The sequence below is a fragment of the Lissotriton helveticus genome, chromosome 4_1, assembly GCF_964261635.1.
Source record: "Lissotriton helveticus chromosome 4_1, aLisHel1.1, whole genome shotgun sequence".
Taxonomy (NCBI): Eukaryota; Metazoa; Chordata; class Amphibia; order Caudata; family Salamandridae; genus Lissotriton; species Lissotriton helveticus.
The window spans coordinates 607,882,022-607,902,770 of record NC_136063.1 but is presented as its reverse complement, the minus strand read 5'-3'; the positions used below and the strand labels follow the sequence as shown (position 1 = coordinate 607,902,770).

At 44.3% G+C, this 20,749-nt stretch overlaps 1 protein-coding gene across 2 annotated transcripts in view; it reads left to right on the top strand.

Annotated features, from left to right (window-relative positions):
- Nucleotides 1-3,537: 3,537 nt before the first annotated feature.
- The window catches only part of LOC144828776 (lectin-like), a 136,587-nt gene continuing 119,375 nt past the window's right edge, over nucleotides 3,538-20,749 (top strand). Inside the window, exons 1-2 of one of the 2 annotated variants that reach the window (XM_078687244.1) lie at nucleotides 3,538-3,589; nucleotides 8,405-8,475. In XM_078687244.1, coding sequence (XP_078543370.1) covers nucleotides 8,418-8,475 — 58 coding nt within the window. In that variant the 5' untranslated portion in view covers nucleotides 3,538-3,589; nucleotides 8,405-8,417. Of the gene's footprint in view, nucleotides 3,597-8,404; nucleotides 8,476-20,749 lie in introns of both variants that reach the window. The other variant, XM_078687243.1, reaches the window with a different exon arrangement.

The following is a 20,749-nucleotide window of genomic DNA, read 5'->3' as shown; positions in this document are numbered from 1 at the left end:
TTCAGGAGGAGCCGGTTTCCCCAGTTTCCTTGAAAAGGTGACCAAGGCTGCTGTTGCTCTCTGGAAGAGCAACTTTTTACTTGCCACAGCCTGCCGCCAGCTCACTGAATCGTCCACCAAGATGCCCAGGTAGGGATAGACGTGGGTTTGTTCAAGTTAGATTTTTTCAACAAAGATAGATTTAGGGCTCTTAATTTTTGGGCCGAGGTGCATTACAAATGTCTTTTTTATATTGACCTTAAGGCCTAGGGATCCCATGTAGGAACAGTACTTGTTGAGCTGTACTTGCAGTTGGATCAGCGTCCTAGCAAAGATGACAGAGTTGTCCGCGTATAGCAGCGTTGGTATGGGGCGATGTTTAATTTGTGGAAGGTCCTGGCTCCCTTCTAGCATAGCTGACTCCAGACCATTGTTGTAATAATTTTTTGCAGATCCCACAAACGTTTGTTCTCAGACGTGCACCCTCCTGGTAGAGGCTTTACCTACCTAGACAACTCACATGTTTGGGTAATGGACCTGAGGATGAAACAGGCCACTACGGTACACCAGTGGCGATGATTTACGAGATGGCCACACAGTAGTGGGTGAGGGTCCGCAGACAACATTTTTGCAGCACTTCTGAATTAGAATTGTTCAGTTGGCTTTTACTGTCCTTTCACCATATTGTGGCACTGTATTCTCCATCATAAAATCAAATGGCGATCTGAGACCAAGAATGGATCATTGCTAATTGAATGCTGTTACAGTAATGAATCTCTACTCATTGCCATTGACTTCAGGAATTTTAGAGCAAGCTACACCACCAAACGTTTATAAAGTTAGATTCATGATGAGTTAAAAATGTAGCCCAAATAAAAGCTGGTGATGAAAAAACAGGTTTTAATATGAGGAGCTGTCATTGTAAATCCTGGTGCAATGTAAGTACATCATTTTCTATGCTTTAAAATGAAATAGAATTGAATATGTAATGAAAACTGCATTGTTGAATGCAACATTTTTGCTATTTTTTTCCAATATTTTCAAGGATGGAGAACACCCCCCCCCCCCCAAAACTTCATTGTAGTGGTCAGGCTCACTTGCTGCGCTTGCTATGTGACATATGGGAATGTTATAACAATATTTGCCAGGGTTCCTTTGGGTTCCCAATTTGGCCCTGGTCATGGCTTCCTTTTACCATTTTCCAGGATTACTTTAAAACTTGAGTTCATTATTTCCACTACTAGCTTCCTCAACATTGGCTTAAGTTCCCTGTGCCCACCATTCTAAAGCCAGTAAGCATAATAAGGAAAACCATCTTTGTTATTTCATGATGTCTGACTGTGAACTATTGTGAATGTTTGTTTGTTTTCGCACCTGTAAGAACACTTCAGTGAGTCACATGAAGTTTGAGAGATGTAGACCAGACAAGGCTGTTGTGCTCCATGTCTCTTTTCCTCCTCAATCCCATTACCCCTTCCTTCCAGAGATTGGCCCTCCTGCTTTCTATGCTTACTCATGCACGGGCAAAACTATGTCCTGGGGAATAGGGTGGATTGTCATCAGACTTTGAATCATAAGTTCCGTAAATCCTGACAATGAGACTGCAGAGGGGGAACATATGAGCGCACAGGGTGTAAAGGACAAAGTGCTCCCTCTTGTGCTGATGTGCTGGGCAGGGAATGTCCGTGGGAGGTGGTTTCACGGTAGAGGCAAACTCATGCTGCATTGTTAGCAGTGCCTGGGCCTAGTTGGTGGTCCTTGGGTTGACATGAAACCAAAAGGTGGAGAAGCCAGCTCTTCAGATGCCACACGCTCTTTCTGTCCAGGAAGAGCTCTGTCATCTGACTGCTTCTGGCATGTGGTGTCAAGTCTGACTACCCCCTCAGCAGTGGCTGGAGCCTCCACCCAGTGCCTCTTTATGAGAGTGTCTGTTTCTGGATAGGTACACAATCTCCATTTATGGCGTCAATTGCCTTCCTTTTCCTTGGTTGTATTCTCGTGCAGCTGCCTTGCAGTTGAGGTTTGAGTGGATTTTTTGTTGTCGCTTTAATTACTATACGATGTACTTCCATTGGCCCTTTCTATACTTGCATATCCCCTGCAAAGATGGATTTCTCATATACCTATTGTCCAGTGGATTACTTTGGCCAACAAAGGAACAGATGTATCATATTTCCCCTCCCCAATATCCATGCCCCACACTTCACAATTTCCACAAGTCATAATGGCGAAAGCAATGGTTCCACCTACTTAAGCCATGTCACACTGAAGTACTCTTATGATGCAAAGTGGAAAGTAGGTTTGAATCAGAGGTCTGACCGATGCAACAGATCAGTGTTATGCCAGCCAATTTGCCTCACATACAAAGGTTGCCAAAAATAGGCCTACATTTTTTGCATGAGACAACTGCAAGATGTATGTGTGAGTTCCACAGTATCAGAGAAATGCATGTCATGTTTTAATGTATATGACCATTATACAACTTAACTTCTCCAGTCATTAGGCATTCTACTTAACTGATTGTTCACAGTGTTGTGGCCAAGCACTGTCATAAGTACTGCAACACATGATAACATGGTGGGAATGAACAGTCAAGGCATACTCTCCTAAAATCAATCTATTTTGTTCCCACATGTATGGCGATGTATATATCTAGAAATGGGGACATTTAGGTAGCACACATCACTTGTAATTTGTTAACTACTTGGCTATTTTGACACTTGCATTCCACCTTGGTACCAGGATAACATGGATATGACAAACCAAACAACTCTAAGCCCTTATCTCTATATTTGTTGTGTTCATGACATAAGCTCTAGACCACAATGTCCTAGTCCACCAAATATTAGACAAAGATGCTTGCTGTGCGGCTCCAGGTTTGATGGATTTAACCAGTCGCGGCCAATCAAAACTTAGAAGGTACGAAAGGAAAGTGGTCAAAGTGAAAATGATTTCAAAATGGGATTTCAACATCACCTGTGACTAAATCGTAAACTTAAACAACAAACGAATGGATATCCAGTGACATGACGTTGTTACATTTTGTAAGGTTTCATCTATGAACACCTAGATGGATGGAAATGAGAAATACGAGGTTTGAAAAATAGAAATAATAGCAAACAATACCCTACAAATAAGATAACAACTGACATGAAAATGACACAATCGCTTATATGATATAAATCACTAGCAATGACTTGATCCATGATGTCACATTTGGCACCATCCGTGAGAGGTTGCTCCATGAAGTAGACGTGGGAAAAGATGGAGCTACAGGAAAGAGAAATGAGGAAAAGGAAATTCACTTATCTGCTGCTTTGTTCCAACATGGAATATCTTGTGCGTCAGTCAGTTGGTCAAAGTAAATGAAAGGAAAGACGAGGTCTTTGCATGAATATTTGCACGGAGACGTCTAGAAATATTTGATGGCACAGGGCCAAAGGTATGCTCTTCGTGTCCCTTCTGGCGACAAGTTCATTGCTCAGTAGCATTCTTTTCAGTCATTGGCTGGTGAATGAGAGGTGTGGCTGATGTCACCTAATAAGAGCCCTTCGAACATGAAGCTCCGACCAGGCGGGATCTTTTCTTTCAACAGGTTCCTTGCTCCAAGGTACAAGGTAAGACCACGGGGCTGCATTAACACAATATGTGAGAGAGGCAGTGGGCTGTTGTATCTGCTCTATTTACAGTAGATGTGTTGGTTAAACTCGTTTCCCTCGCCTGAATTCACCTTTATTTATTTGTGTATATATTAGGGATGTAACATAAGGAAACCTGTGCTCCTTGTACAACACTTTTATCTACTTTGCTTTTTACAGCCCCGCTGTCACATCACTCTTTGCTTTTAAAAAGGGAGCGCGATCAGCAATTGTCCTCAGTACATAATTATTCGGGTACAACCTTACAATGCCCACAGTCACAACCAGCAGACAGCATGAAAATAAACACCCAAAGCAAACCCCCGCTGTGAAAGACCTGAAAGGAAGACGAGCCTTCAGTTCTCTTTCGTTTTGAGTTCAATGGAGCTCACATTCAATTACCAGACTTTTTATTTATTGCGCTTCTGGCGGTCGGTGCAGGGAAGCAGGGCTTTATTTACGTTACCACACTTTCTAAATCACGGAGCTAGATCTGAAATCGATGTATGTCCAACTGCTGTGAATGTGTTTGTAAAAAGTGCGTTTTCAGGTTCACAGCACGGATCTAATCTAACGCTGCATATCACCACCATGTAGGTAATAAGCAAAGGCAGCAGAGGTGAGAAGGGAAGTAGGGTACCGCTTTACTGACTGTAAGAAATTCAATAAAAAAATTTGGAAAAAAAGAAATATGTTACAATGCATGTTCTGGTGCCTTTTAAGCCTCCATGTTTTGGGGTCTGAGGGTCTGACTACGAGTTTAGGTATTATTTATGGCACCTGATATAAAACAACACCACGGGGGTACATTATTCATTGGGTGCAATAACTAACACCCATTACGAGTTTGTGGGGAATTGCATGTGGGTTTTGGTGCTTTACACATCAAAATCCGCATGGCACAGTAAACACGGCATGATTTTCCCCACCTAAAATTTCGAAGGTTCGACCAGCCAAAATCTGACAACAGTTGAGGTATTCAACGCATCCAATAATGATTGGATGGATTACATACAGCCTAACCTGAAATTTCGACCCAAGCACACACGGGGGTTTGTGTATGGGTCGGAATTAACCGAATCAGGCCCTAAGACCCCCCTAGCAGCGGAGTCCAAGTGAGCCTCATGGGGCTCAGTGAGAGGACAGGGGCCTTGGCAGGATCTGTACTGAGATCTGTGGTTGACTGAGGAGGTTCTAAGGGTTCACTACATTAGAGAAAACAAAGCACTGACAGGGTGAGACATTGGGAATGGAAAGTATGCATGTTCATTGACAGTAACTGGAGCTTTGTAGAAGAGTGGAGCTAAAACACTACAATGCTTTATGGTGACCTGTGAGTGTTGTGTCACAGAAGCTGCAATGGTTGTCGAGAGAAAGAGAAGGGTTATAAGAATAAGGGTGTAATTTAGAGGGTGGCACAAGGGTTATTCTATCACAAACGTGACGGATATCCTGCCACCTTATTACACGTGCTTTATATTCTCTGGCCTTTGTAGTAAAGCACACTTTGGTGATGGAGTAACACATCCCCAAACTCTAAATGAGGCCACTAATATAGTAAAAAAAAATCTAAAACCTCTCCCCTCTCATAGACCATTTCACTGAATTCCTGTGATGTATTGGCAACATAGGTACAATTATTGAAAATAATTGAAATCATTTTTGTCCCTAAGTGTTCCATATTTGGCCTTCTGCCATATATATATTGACCTAGTGTTTGGCAGAATGTCCGCTGAGCTGTGCCATCCTGCCATTTGTCAACCTTGCAGTTTGTGTTGCCCCTGATTTTAGATACACAGTTGCAGGCCTCTTTCCATAAACCCACGAGGTAAGGGAATGGTGATTCTCGTGTTCAAATTCATTTAAGACCCACGTAATCTCCTAATTTGGGGTCTGTCCAGAAATCACACCTCATCTAGAAAAGATATAGAAGAAAAAAATCACATGAAGATTTTAGGAAAATGTATACGGAGTGCTGGTATTTTTGTTTGCTTATGTATCATTTGTATAGAAAACTATTTTTAGGTCTCGCCTGTCGATGCGCATGCGCATCGAGCTTGCGAGACTATGGGGGCTTAAACAGTCTTTAACCAACTTGCAAGGAATCGTGGCGATTCCTTGCAGTGCCCGTGAAATTCAAGCTCAATGCGCATGCGCATTGAGCTTAAAAGCGCGTGCACATGCCCCCAGCCGCCTGCCTTGCATGTATTTTCCCTCAGGCGCACTCCTCCCACACCCCCGCTCCGCCCCCTCCCCTGCCTGCCGTGTCGCATTTCTTCAGTTCCCTCAGCCGCACTCCAGGCCCCTGCTGCTTTCACACCCTCTCCCCGCTCCGCCCCCTCCCCTGCCCGCCGTGTCGCATTTCTCCTCCCCCCTCCCCTTCTCTGCCTTCCCTCCGTCTTGTCTCTTTTGGTCTTATTCTTGTTGTAACTTTTTTTTCATCTTGGTTTGCCTTTCTTCACTTTCTACTGCAGTAACACACTCAGTTTGTCCCTTCACGCGACAGCATCTCTCAAATTGCAGTAAGTCTACAGCGGGTTCTTTTTGATGCTCTACTTCGTTGCAGTTTGTATTTTAAATTTGCACACTTTTGATGCGGCCGCTGCTTTCACTTTCGCGTGCACAGGGACGAGTCCTCTTCACATCCACCCCCTACAAGTGGTGCCTCCCGCTCACGTGCTGCTGGGTGGCTCTTGTTTACCCCACACTACCCAACCCCCCATCTTCAGGCCACTGCACTGTCTCGCCCGCCAGATTTGCATTTTGCCTAGCACCCTCGCCTTCAGTTCTCGTTGACAGTAAATAATAAAGCGTTTCCGCTATGCCGGCTCTGCAGTGCAGGGCCATGAACCATGTATGATAACATCACCCAAAGTCGCCATTCACATACCGTCTATACTACCGACTTTCAAAGGCCCTCATGCTTGTCTGGCTCCTCCCTAAGTAAAGCAATCCAGAAGTACAACTCTGAATCAAAGACTCTCTGCCTCATCACCATTTGCCAGCATGCGGAGACTTCAAAGACTTCAAGCTGTGGCCATAATCAGGCCCCCTGCTTGCCATAACCCCTCCCTTTTCCCCCTCCCTCCTGGACAGCCTCGCTCTCCCAAGCACCTCGCTTAGGCACATACATACACCACTCACGTGCTCCCCACCCCCCTCCTCCCCCGATCACTTTCACGTCCGTCCGTCTCCCTAGATATAACACAATTACACGCAAAACTGAAAATGTACAGCTCAGCTGTTGATCTCCCAACTCAATGCCGTATGTGCGTCATCAAAGAGTTTAAATACCTATATTCCAAGTGCTACTGTTAATGCAGGTTAAGTGAAACTACTAGTTGTTTTGAAACTGGCATAATAAACTCATGTTTTAAAAATATTATTTTAATCTGTGCCAATTGATTGTAGTTTGCACTCGCCACAGGCAGCACAGTCACACACCCAATGCCACTCACACACGCAACGCCACTCACACACGCAACGCCACTCACACACGCAACTCATCCACGCAACCCCACTCACACACGCAATGCCACTCACACACGCAACGCCACTCACACACGCAACGCCACTCACACACGCAACGCCACTCACACACGCAACGGCACTCACACACGCAACGCCACTCACACACGCAACGCCACTCACACACGCAACGCCACTCATCGACGCAACGCCACTCACACACGCAACGCCACTCACACACGCAACGCCACTCACACACGCAACGCCACTCACACACGCAACGGCACTCACACACGCAACACCACTCACACACGCAACGCCACTCACACACGCCACTCATCCACGCAACGCCACTCATCCACGCAACGCCACTCATCCACGCAACGCCACTCACACACGCAACGCCACTCACACACGCAATGCCACTCACACACGCAACGCCACTCACACACGCAACGCCACTCATCGACGCAACGCCACTCATCGACGCAACGCCACTCACACACGCAACGCCACTCACACACGCAACGCCACTCACACACGCAACGGCACTCATCCACGCAACGCCACTCATCCACGCAACGCCACTCATCCACGCAACGCCACTCATCCACGCAACGCCACTCATCCATTTGCAAAACGAAAAAGGTCAAACTCTTCTATTGCGAGACCTATTGCATTTTCAATGCTTGTTTATAGTTTACAGTTATTTTAGAGATGATATAAACGTTTGACTTAATCGTTCTCTCGAAACTAGTGTGATGGCAGTCGTCTGTAATCTGTACTGCCTAGGCAAATCATTGGTGGTCGCAGAAGCACCTGTTATATGTTTACATTGTATCCTGAGGGAAAGGCTATGGATGGGCAAAGAGCTCAGTCATAGTGAATGCATATTGATATTTATGAGTCACCTTAAAGTCCCCTTTCCTCTTGCATGACATATATCCTGAACTTTCCTGTCATTTTTGTGCAAGTATTATATTCCCCATTTTCCTCTGTCACAAGATATTCAGCATCCTCAAGGCTGGCCCTACCGGAAACCTGTCTTTATTCCCTCGGTTGTATTTCCCTTCAGTCTCCTTACTACCTCTCCCTCCCACTTTCCTTATTACCCCAACTTCAAAACGTGTTCCATGCTCTCCTCCCTGTCTGGTGCCATTATTTACAGCTATCAACATTACAACCTGTGCAATATGGAATTGTGAGCCAATTTAACATTTCCTATGTTTTGGCATCTACACTAGTGAGTACTAATTTGTGTGTATGATACTGACAGTAGTATCGTGTGTATTTTGACTATTTGTTGCTCTTCTTTTCAGAAGATAACCAATCATGCAGGAAGTTGTTGGCAAAATAATTCTGCTCTGTGCGATGTTCTCATACAGCGCAGGTAAGGTTTTCTAATATTAAAACAGCAGCATTGTCATTACTTTTTTTGATGTAATAAAAACTGTATTTAGTGCAAGGTATTATTTGAAGGTAAGGGAATCCAATGCCCTATTGCACACAATACAAACTGATGTGATAAGGGATGAGGAGGACCAAACGTGGGATATAAAGACACCATAAAAAGTTTATTGAGAGAGTCATAAGGACTTGATGAAAAGGACGTGGGAAAAGGAAAAGAAAGACTTGGTTTAGAAAAAAAAAATTATTTACCTTCAAAGTAGCTGCAGAGGCTTTCAAGCTGCAGGAGTTACTGTAAGCAACCTCTGAAGGGCTGACAAGCCTACGAAGAATGTCAGTACAACAGCATGGATTGCTTAAAGCTGAACTGTTTAGCTTTATTAGAGCTATTTTTTCAAATAATACTTTTATCTATGGAAAGTTGTGCGTTTTCTTGGCATACAAATAATTTTATCACATAGTTTTTTTAGTACTGGATCAAACTGAAGTTGTCTGGACTGACAAAAACAGCTGACCGAGTGGAGTTAGGGTTGTACCCAGGTGTGTGTATGTTTCTCTCAAGGTGAAAGCAGGCCTATGATCTTCATGGAGACGTGTGCATTTTGGGCGTTTCTAGTGACACTAAGGGCCATATGTATCATAGTTCCGTTTTGCGAATTCCAAATAGCGATTTTTAGGAATCGCTATTTAGAATTCGCAAAACGGTATGTATGTACAAAATCGCTTTTTTATAGCGATTCCTTACCATTCCTAATTTGCGATTAGCAAATTGCTAATCGCAAATTACCCATTCATTTCTATGGGCCAGGAGGCCCAAAGGAATGAAGGGGCAATTTGCGATTAGCAATTTGCTAATCGCAAATTTGGAATTTTTTCAAGGGTGCAGGGGTGTCTCAAGAACACCCTGCTGCACCCCTGAAAATGACATTTGGGGGCATATGGTGCACATACATGCCCTAAGGGCATGTAAGAGCGTCATATCGCACCTTTGGTTTTTTTGAAAAAAGCTTTTTTAAAAGAATTCGCAACTTACCACCAACTAGAAGTTGGTGGTAATTTGCGAATCCTTATGGGCATTTTTTGAATATTTTTTCTTTGATACATTGCATTTAAGGAATCGCAAAATTTGCGATTCCTTAAGTGCAATCGCAAAAAAAGGAATAGCAAATTTTGCGATTCCTTATTTTGCATCAAACATGTTACATACATACCATTTAGCTAATTAGCATTCGCAAAGGCCGAAATTCGCAGAATTTCGGCCTTTGCGAATGCTAATTAGCTTGATACATATGGCCCCAAATCTCAAAAGGAAACACATTCAGACATAACTCGGTTTCAGTCTCCCAGTCTGCGGCTTCATACTCTCATGCGTCAGTATGTTGTTTGTTGTTTATATTTTTGAATGCAAATCTACAGATGAACACAGGCAAAAAAATCACATGGGTGAAGATGAATTATGCAGAGCGCTTACAGTAACTCTCAAGCTTCCGAGTACCATTCCTTCCTAATACCACCAGTATAATCAAAAGTAACTACTGATTGCCAAAAAACATTACAATGACTAGGAAATAACTAGAAAACTCATAATTCGCCAGCCCAGATTCACAAACGTAAACGTATACTTTCGTGTAAGTTTACTACTTTCTTGTTATTCACACACTACAAGTTTAATTTTACTAATAGTAATGTTACGACTGTGGAACGTCAGCAGTCCAGAACTCCGCACATAAAAGGATATCTCTTTCTGTGTAGAGCCTCAGCAGTCATAAAATGACTATTGGTAAAATAGTCAGCCTACACAAACGTGTATGTTTCCCTTTATGAATCAGGCCTTAAGTGTATACAATTGTATTTTTTTTTAAAGAACTAATGTACATTTTTGGAACTAAATAGCCAGTAAAGAAATCTGAATTGATATACAAAGCAGCTGTAATAATTAAATACATGATAAATCAGCTCACAAGAGAGAAAGTGCACCTGCAGATTTTGGTCACATAAGTTTTGTCTGTTCTCTATATAGCCATGCCTACCATTTTTTGTAAATCATTGTACAGTTGCCCAGAATACATATTATGTATGTATGTAGTTTAGACTGCATATTGTCCTAGTAGTTCATTGAGTAGGAACATATTTCAGATTCACAAGCACTGTTATGTAAAATTAAATAAAACTTTGCATTCTAATGTTTGATATATGTCTGATCAGACCCACATTCACAAACTATTGATAACCAAGTTCAGAAATTTTTTGGGGAGAAGTTTGCTTCCAGTTGTCTTCTGCACATAAATGGGCTTATTTACAAGCCCCTTGTGCCGCCACTGAGTCACTTTTAATATTGGAAAAAGTGACGTACCGGCAGCACAAGGGGCTTGTGAATAAGCCCCATAGGATTTATGGGGTTAGATGTAATTTGTGCCAATGATCAGCTCACTGCAATCATAACATATCATTCATCCGTGCACTTGTGTACTTGTTGTTTTATTTATTTATTTATTTTTTAAGGTTTTATTGTTTTTCATTGCAAGTTGGTCAGGTTACAAGCATGTTTAGAACAAAGAAAAAAACAACATAAAAACTGCAGAGGAAATTTCTTGTGTAAATGATACATAAAAGAAAACAGAGATTTCCAATCAAGATTATACATTGGGAAGGACAACATTATGACTAATAATGCAAGAAATACTACCCCACTTCCCCTCCATCCATCGCTCTAGAGACGCCAGATTTTTATTCCTGTTGCCCTTCTTTTACGCCCTTTCGTTCTATAGATGGCACGTTCTAAAATATACATTGCCAACAGACGCCCCCTCCAGACAAAGAAAGAGGGCGGGTCTGAACTAATCCAATCTTGAGTCACACATGAGCGAAAGATCCCAGTAGAGATAAATATCAGCTTTTTATGGTCATCAATCATGGGTGCAGAGGTAACTCCAAACAGTACAAGCTCTGATGTAAGTGTTACAGAAATGCCAAGTATCAAAGAAAGAAAAAGTTGAATTTCAGATAGAATTGTACCTAAATGTGGACATAAAAAAACATATGCACCGCGTCCGCAGCGTGCAAGCCGCATCTGCTGCATGCAGTACCAACCGATGAACCCCATTTTGAGATTTTGACTGGCGTATAGTAAAGATCGTACAACACCATATAATGCTGTGTTCTGCTCCTACCAGAGAACAAAATAGAGTTAGCCAAATAGATGGACTCCTCGATCTTAATGGAATCCAATCCCAATTTCTCAGCCCACAGCTTTTGTCTAAAAAGTAAATCATTTGGGTGTGAAGATAACAAAAGATTATAAAAATAACCTATCTTTCTTTTTTGATACATAGAGTCAATCAGAGAGATTCGATGTAGTGATGCGCGTTCCTGCACCGTTAATGAATTAAGATAGCTATGCCACTGTAGATATTTAAAATAATCAGCATTCGTAAATTTGAATTTAGTTTGAAGCTCAGTAAATGATAGCAATTTATTGTCCTGCAAGAGATCACTAAGCTGAATATTACCAAGGTTGCGCCATCTTTTCATGATATGGTCTGTACCCGCAAATGGAAAAATATGAAGGGACATCAGGGGAGTATATCTCGTGATTTTAGGGATATCAACAATGCGTTTGATGTATTTCCAAGCCCTAAAAGCAGCTTTTAAAATCTTGAATTTAGTTCTTTTATAATAGCTGGGCTCAACAAATTTTAACAAACAGCCCTTAGCCTCCACCCCTAGAACCAGTTCAAAAATTGACGGAGAGTGCGAGTCCATGATCGGGGCCTTGTCACTAATAATTAAAGGAGAAATGAATTGCAACACTGTAGCAAGATAATAATAAAAAAATATGGAATGCCCCATCCCCCCCTGGCTTTTGGTAGTATCATTTTTTGATAAGCTCTTCGATGTCGTTTATAGCCCCATAGAAATCTCCCTGTCATTTTATCCAACAGTTTAAAAGTGGTAAAAGGGAACTCTAAAGGTATACAACGAAATAAATATAAAAATTTCGGCAGAATCATCATTTTCAGCACATTGTTTCTGCCGTATAGAGACAGATGTAAATGATTGATGCGCTCAAGTAAAGCATCAGACTTTTTAATCATAGGTGCGATATTTATTTCGGGAATCTGTGAGACTGGTGATGTGATCTTAATACCCAGATACATCGCTATGGGACCTATATTAGAGAGTGAAGGGGGGTTCTGGCCAGTAAAAAGGATCTGTGTCTTAGCCATGTTCAATTTATAGCCCGAGAAAGCACCAAACTGATTAGCCAGATCTTCTATCTTTGGGATTGCTTTTACTATATCCGTGGTAAGAACCACCATGTCGTCTGCATATGCCAATGTCCTATAATGTATACCTGCCGCCACCACAGGTGTTATATCCTGCGCATAATTTAGCTTGTTTAAAAAAAATCAATATATATTGCGAATAACAACGGGGAGGCCGGACACCCTTGCCTTGTGCCTCGGTAGATGGGAAACAAAATTGATTTGTTTACTCCGATTTTAATAGATGAAGTGGGTGTTCTATACAAAGCTTTCAGTGCCCTAATCATACCCGGTCCAAACCCCTTAAATGATAGAAGATCCCAAAGGTAGGGCCAAGCCACTCGGTCGAACGCCTTTTCAGCGTCTAACAAAGTGACCCCCACCGGTGTATTTGTGCCCTCTGCCCAGTCCAACAAAGCGATTATGCGGCGAACGTGATCCATGGTATCGCGTTTGGGTATAAACCCATGTTGCCATCGGGATACAATGGTGGGGATTATCGATGAGAGCCGTGCCGCTAAGATTTTAGAAAAAGCTTTGCTGTCGGCATTAATAAGTGAAATTGGCCTATAAGAAGCCAGGTCAAGGATAGGTTTGTCCTTTTTGATAAATGCCATGATGGTTGATTGACCCCACGAGGGAGGAATATCACCTTTCTGTGCATCCAAAAAGGTAATCAACATGTCTTGTTTTAGCACATTTCTAAACATTCCATAAAATTCTAAGGGGATCCCATCTGGTCCCATGGCTTTACCGATGGCAAGAGAAAGTATCGCAGAATCTATCTCTTCCCATATGATATCCATATCTAAGGACTGAGCTTGTTCTGGAGAAAGTTTGGACACATTATCATTAGAAATAAAATTCAAAAATAGATCACTAGAGTAATCTAGAGTATCTTGAGCATATAGCTTACAATAAAATTGCCGAAAGACCTCTAAAATCTCATCAGGTTTAGTATGTATCTGACCTGCCTCGTCCTTAATTGAACCGATAAAGTTTGATGCCTCTTTTTGTCTCATCTTTTTTGCCAAAACTTTCCCTGACTGTTCACCCATTTCATATATCTGTGCCCTCATAACTGCAGATTGTTCTGCCAGTTTAGCCACGAAGTCTTCATAAAGTTTTGCTTTAAAGATAGCTGATGAGGATTTAATACATTCAGTGTCCTGGTTGTTCCTAATGGCTGATGTCAACTTCTCTTCCCACTCTCAAACTGCTTTATATAAGAGATCCATTTTGTCACGAATAAGTTTCTGTTTATTAATTGAGTATGATAAGGTCTCTCCTCTCACCCCCGCGTTAAAAGCATCCCATACAATTTTAGGAGAAGCACTCCCTCTATTAAATTTGAAAAATTCCGTGATCCAATTACCCATATATTCTAAATATTTTGAATCCGCCAACAGTTTCCGATCGAATGACCACGGCTTAAAGTTAGCGCCAAGGTGGGTTTTTATCTCTATCAAAATTGGGTTGTGGTCCGAGATTATTGGAGGATATATCTCAAATACAGTACTATCTATGAGAGAGGTATTAATGAAAAAAAAATCCAACCGCACCATCTGCTGATGCGGTGCAGAAAAGAAGGTGTATTCAGGTGAAGTAGGATTCTTTGCGAATGCCACACCAGACAGACCATATTCTTTGATTAAACACTTGAAAGCCTTGTAAGTCTTTTTCTTTAAACCTGTATAATCAGCATTGCTATAGAGATCTAAGCCCCCATACAAGTGTATGTTAAAGTCGCCACAGAGTATCAGAGGAGATGGCCATTGCGCTAGCTCAAGACTTAAAAGTTCAAAATTTCAGGATCATCTGTATTAGGAGCATATATTGAGCCAATAGAGTAGATTTTATTGTCAATATTTAGTTCCGGAATAACCCATCTACCATATGGATCAGCCTTTCTGCGCTTAAGAAACCCTAACCCTCTTCTAATAAGGATTGCCACCCCCTTTGTAGTCGTTCCTTGACGGGTGCAAGCCAGTAACTGCATACCTAGATCATTAGAGCAATGCTGATCATTCCAGGTCTGCTGTGATTCTTGTATGCATAATAGATCTATGCGCATAGTCTGTATCATCTGTGCAGAAATCCCCCTCTTCTTTTTGTTATTTAGTCCACATAGATTCCACGAACAAATCGTCAATTTTCCCAACATTGTATTTTAATAAGATACTCCCAAACATAGCTAACATAACCCTTAAAGCCTAATCTACTGCGAAGGATTCTCTCTTGACATCCATTATGCAATACAACAACAATCGGCCTTTTGATATTAAATTTCATATTCAAATAATCTGCCTCACCAAAAAATATACTCTCTGCTTTAGTTTTATGACAATTGCTCTTCACCTGACCTATCTTGCACCCTACCCACCCCCTCACTGCAATCATAACATATCATTCATCCGTGCACTTGTATACTTGTTGTTTTATTAGTACGCTTTGTACTTTTAACGATTGACACTTAGGTTTGTTCATGATCTTGTTTGATATTTTGAGTCCTATTTTCTCGTAACATTTAGTGAATGCTTGAATCAATGATTACGAGAGTGCACTTTCTCCACATTTAGATGGTTTCTCCTGATTGTTGAAATGTTTCTATATGTTTCCAAAGAACCCTCTCACTAAATCCCCAGGTTTTTAGGTGTATAAGGTGACCCACTATCCCCAGGCCACATCATGACACTCTCATTCCATTCAATGGGGCTAGAGGTTTAAGACCTACATACTGATAAAGAGGAGCTCAATTCCCCACACTACAAACTATTGAATACAGCCAGACTCACAAAACAGATCTGTACTCTCAAGGAAGAGAGTCATCTTACACCCAGTACCTAGAAACTGTCTTTAAGCTCAGTCACATATATTCTATGGTTCACAACCTTTGTCTCCCTATCGGCCTCCCACACAAATGGAATCCACAAGGATAGTACAGAACACCCCCCTGGGGAGACAGGGTTGCATTTATTGGTAATTCACATCCTGCTGGCATTTCTAATCTCACTATGGCGGCCACCTTGGCAAAGCCACTGACTTAGGAGTTGAAGGAAAGTTTAGGGACCTCCAAACATCTGAATGCCAATGCCACATGTTTCTTTTCAAACTCCTGCATATTCATTACCACTGCACCAATAACACTTTTATAATAATATTAGTACTGCAAAGCTGCATCATTAAAATACTACAGGTAAAAGGCCTACTACCTAACTACACCTGAAAAACTACATCAATATATTACTATAACATTACATCCAAAACCTGAAAACGAAAATTACAGCTACAAAACTATAATTCTACAAACCTAACACTACAATTACATAACAACACTGATGCTATGGCACAGAGCACTTCAACTACTCACAGTTCTACACTGATTACAACACTGCAGCAATGCAACAATGGCCAAGCATCTGCAGAATTGCAACTATCGCATGCAACTGCAGCGCTGTAACAACATAACACTAGATTACATCTACAATACTGAGCCAGTCCTGTGCTACCAGACTTGAACACTGCCAGGACTAAACCATTACCACAATAACAGCACATGAACTACAACATGCTACTGATAGCATAACAATAAAAAATACAGCTCCAGTGGGACAACTACATCACATGGAATACAGCATGGCATAGATTAATGGAGTGCTCTAACAGTGATCCACTCTCAGATGAGGAGAGGATAAGCAAGCAGTGGAACACTGAATATACTGACTGGGGAACTGGGATCACAACATCTAAAGCATACAAACCACTGAATGTGAAAACCACCTTGACTAAAAGATGTACTTTAACATTCTGAGTAAAAAAAAGAAACAAAAATACTAAACTCATATTTCTACCTAGTTCCCTGAGTCAGTTAGGATTATATGATGTCATAATCAAACTGCCATTCTGGCCTAAGGGAACAGGTAGCCTTGGAATAGTGAAAAACGAAATTAGCAGTAATTCACTATCAGGACATGCCACACACATCAGGGTATGTCTTACCTTTTACATATAATACACCATGCCCATGGGAGTACATTGGGCCTACCTTAGGGTTGACTAAAAAGTAGAAAGGGAAGGTGTAGGGACTGGCAAGTGTGTGCACTTGCCAAATCGACATGGCAGTCCCAGACTGCACACAGGCTCTGCAATGGCAGGCCTGAGCCACATTTTACAAGCTGCTTCTGTAGGTGGCACAACCAGTGCTGCAAGCATTTCATTTACAGGCCCTGGGCACACATGGTGCACTGTACTAGGGTCTGACAAGTAAAACAAATAAGTCAATGATGGCATCACTAATCCATTACAGCAATTTACAATGGGGATCACTTACACTTTGGCACTGAATAACAGTTGCAAAGTTCCCCAAAGCATCTAGTCCAGCAAAAACATAACAAAAACACAGGAGGCAACAGGAGAAAATGGAAGGGAGAACCACGCCAATGGTGCCAGGTCTAACATGTGCCCCTCCAGCTGAAATGTTGGGAGAACTACCCACCCCTTGGGAGTTCTCTTCGCTAAGGCGGATAAAATTGGGACAGACCATCAGCATTGGCATGTTCTGTACTAGGGAGATGTTCCACCATGAAGTCCATCCCCTGTAGGGAAATGGACCACCTCAAAAGCTTGGGGTTCTCACCCCTCATCTGCATCAACCATCTGAGAGGCCTGTGGTCTGTCTGAACCCGGAAGTGAGTCCCAAACAAGTATGGTCTCAACTCCTTCAGTGCCCAGGCCACAGCAAATGCCTCACGCTCAATTGCACTCCTCCTCTGTTCCTGTGGAAGTTACCTCCTACTGATGAAGGCTACAGGTTGCTCAAGGCCCTCCTTATTAAACTGTGAAAGAACAGCCCCCATACCATGCTCTAAAGGATCTGTCTGTACAAGGAACTCTTTAGTGAAGTTGGGCGCCATGCACATGGCAGTCTTCAGGGCATCAAAAGCTTTCTGACAGGTGTCAGTTCAGTTCACTTTCTTGGTCTGCTTCCTGGAAGTCAGCTCTGTCAAGGGAGCAACAATTCTGCCATACCCCTTGACAAACCTCCTGTAGTACCCAGTGAGTCCTACAAATGCTCTCACCTCTGTCTGGGTTTATGGGGGTTCCCCAGCCAGGATGGTCCCAGTCTTGGGCTGTAGGGGTGCCACCTGGCTGCTCCCAACCTGGTGTCCCAAGAACACCACAGAACCCTGCTCGATCTGGCACTTACTTTCCTTGATCGTGAGGCCTGCTCTCCGCAGCGCCTTCAACACTTCCCAGAGGTGGCACAGATGTTCTTCCCAACTGGCGCTGAACACTGTAGTGTCATCCAGGTAGGTGGCACTGAAATCTTCCAATCCAGAAAACACCTGGTTGACCAACCTCTGAAAGGTGGCAGAGGCACTCTTCATCCCAAAGGGCATAACCCAGAATTGGTAGTGCCCATCTAGTGTGGAGAATGCTGACCTCTCTTTTGCGCTTTCAGTTAAGATGATCTGCCAGTAACCAGACATTAGATCAAACGTGCTGAGGTACCGAGCAGCCCCTAACCGATCAATGAGCTCATCAGCTCTGGGGATGGGGTGCACGTCAGTCCTGGTGAATGAATTGAGCCCTCAGTAGTCCACACAGAACCGAAGTTCTGGCGTGGCACCCGGTGCGGCAGCCTTTGGGACCAAGACCACTGGGCTAGCCTAGGGACTGTTAGAGGACTCAATCACCCCTCACGCAAGCATCTTGAAGACCTCCTCCTTGATTAATTAATTGTGGGTTTCTAAAGCGCTTGAATCGACTCCCGAAGGAGTATCTCTGCGCTGTAGACCGCTGGGGAACCCGTCCTGGCTTTCCCTGTGAGATGGTCCCTACTGGGTATCTCCAAGGTGAAACCAGGCATCCCCGGCGTATGTGGGGGGCCGTTGTGGAGATGAGGCAAGCTAATGCCCAGAGTTGCCGAGTGTGATCCCTGGTTAGAGTAGGCACCGAGGCGAGAATTATCGAGTCCGCTGACCCTGGTCCTCGACCCTGCCGCGTCGGGAATAGAACCCTGGTCCCGGGCTGTCCTCTGCTTCCGGGTCTGCCTCCTCTATCCAGTGAGCCACACCACTCTCACCCTGTCAGTCACTCTGTAAGTTTAGTGCTTAACAGGAGGACTGTACCCAGTATCTACATCATGGAAACACCAATCAGTGACACTGACAGCAGACCCGGCAGCAAGAAGGCCCCATGGTTCACCGACGAACTCAAGAGCTCCAAGAAGAACTGCCGAGCCCTCGAGAAAGCCTGGAGAAGGGAACCAACACCGGACAACAGGACCACCCTCAAGCTTGCCACCCGAAAGCACCATCAACTGATCCGCGCCACCAAGAAAACTGCTTTCAAGGACCGGCTGGACAACAACGCACACAATAGCAAGGAACTCTTCAACATCGTCAAAGAGCTCTCCAACCCCAACGCCGGAAACAACGACATCACCCCATCGCAAGATCTCTGCAACTCCCTCGCCTCCTACTTCCACAACAAGATCGCGGACATACACAACAGCTTCAGAACTCAACCGACGCACGCCACGACCAAACCACCGCCCCCCACCACCACCCTCCGCGCCTGGACTCCCATCAGCACCGAAGACACCATCCGCCTGATGAACTCCATCCATTCCGGATCTCCGACCGACCCCTGCCCTCACCACGTCTTCAACAAGGCTGACGCGGTCATCGCACCCCACCTGCGGGACATCATCAACACCTCCTTCGACACCGCCACCTTCCCGGAGAGCTGGAAGCACGCGGAACTCAGCGCCCTACTCAAGAAACCTACAGCGGACCCCACCGAACTGAAGAATTACCGCCCCATCTCGCTCCTCCCGTTCCCAGCCAAAGTCATCGAGAAGACCGTCAACAAGCAGCTGGCCGCCTTCCTCGAGACGAATGGATCCCTCGACCCCTCACAGTCTGGCTTCCGAGCCAACCACAGCACCGAGACCGCCCTCATCGCTGCCACCAATGACATCCGAGCCCTGATGGACAATGGAGAAACAGCGGCCCTCATCTTCCTAGACCTCTCCGCGGCATTCGACACTGTCTGCCACCGCACCCTAGTGCAGCGCCTCAGCAACATCGGAATCCAGGAGAAGGCACTGGAATGGATCATCTCCTTCCTCGACGGAAGAACACAGAGAGTCCGTCTACCACCGTACAAGTCAGAGGCCACCGAAGTCATCTGCGGCGTCCCTCAAGGATCCTCGCTGAGCCCCACCCTCTTCAACGTCTACATGAGCCCCCTCGCGGCCATCGCACGCCAACACAACCTCAACATCATCTCCTACGCTGACGACACCCAGCTGATCCTCTCCCTGACCAACGACCCCGCCGCCGCCAGAGCCAACCTCCACGAAGGGATGAAAGACGTAGCCGAGTGGATGACGACCAGCCGCCTGAAACTGAACTCAGACAAGACGGAAGTCCTCATCCTGGGTTCCTCGCCCTCCGCCTGGGACGACTCCTGGTGGCCCCCCGCCCTAGGCAGCGCACCCAAACCGACAGACCACGCACGTAACCTGGGCTTCATCTTGGACTCCTCCCTCACCATGACCAGACAAGTCAACGCCGTCTCCTCGTCATGTTTCAACATCCTGCGCATGCTACGGAAGATCTTCCGGTGGATCCCCACCGAGACCAGGAAAACGGTCACCCAGGCACTCGTCACCAGCCGACTGGACTACGGCAACGCCCTCTACGCCGGAACCACCGCCAAGCTCCAGAAAAGACTCCAGCGGATCCAGAACGCCTCAGCCAGACTCATCCTCGACATCCCACGACACAGCCACATCTCCGGACATCTGAGAGACCTTCATTGGCTCCCCGTCAACAAAAGAATCACCTTCCGCCTCCTCACCCACGTACACAAAGCCCTACACGATCAAGGCCCTAGCTACCTCAACAACCGCATCAACTTCTACGCTCCCAAACGACATCTCCGATCAGCCAGCCACGCCCTCGCCGCCGTCCCCAACGTCCG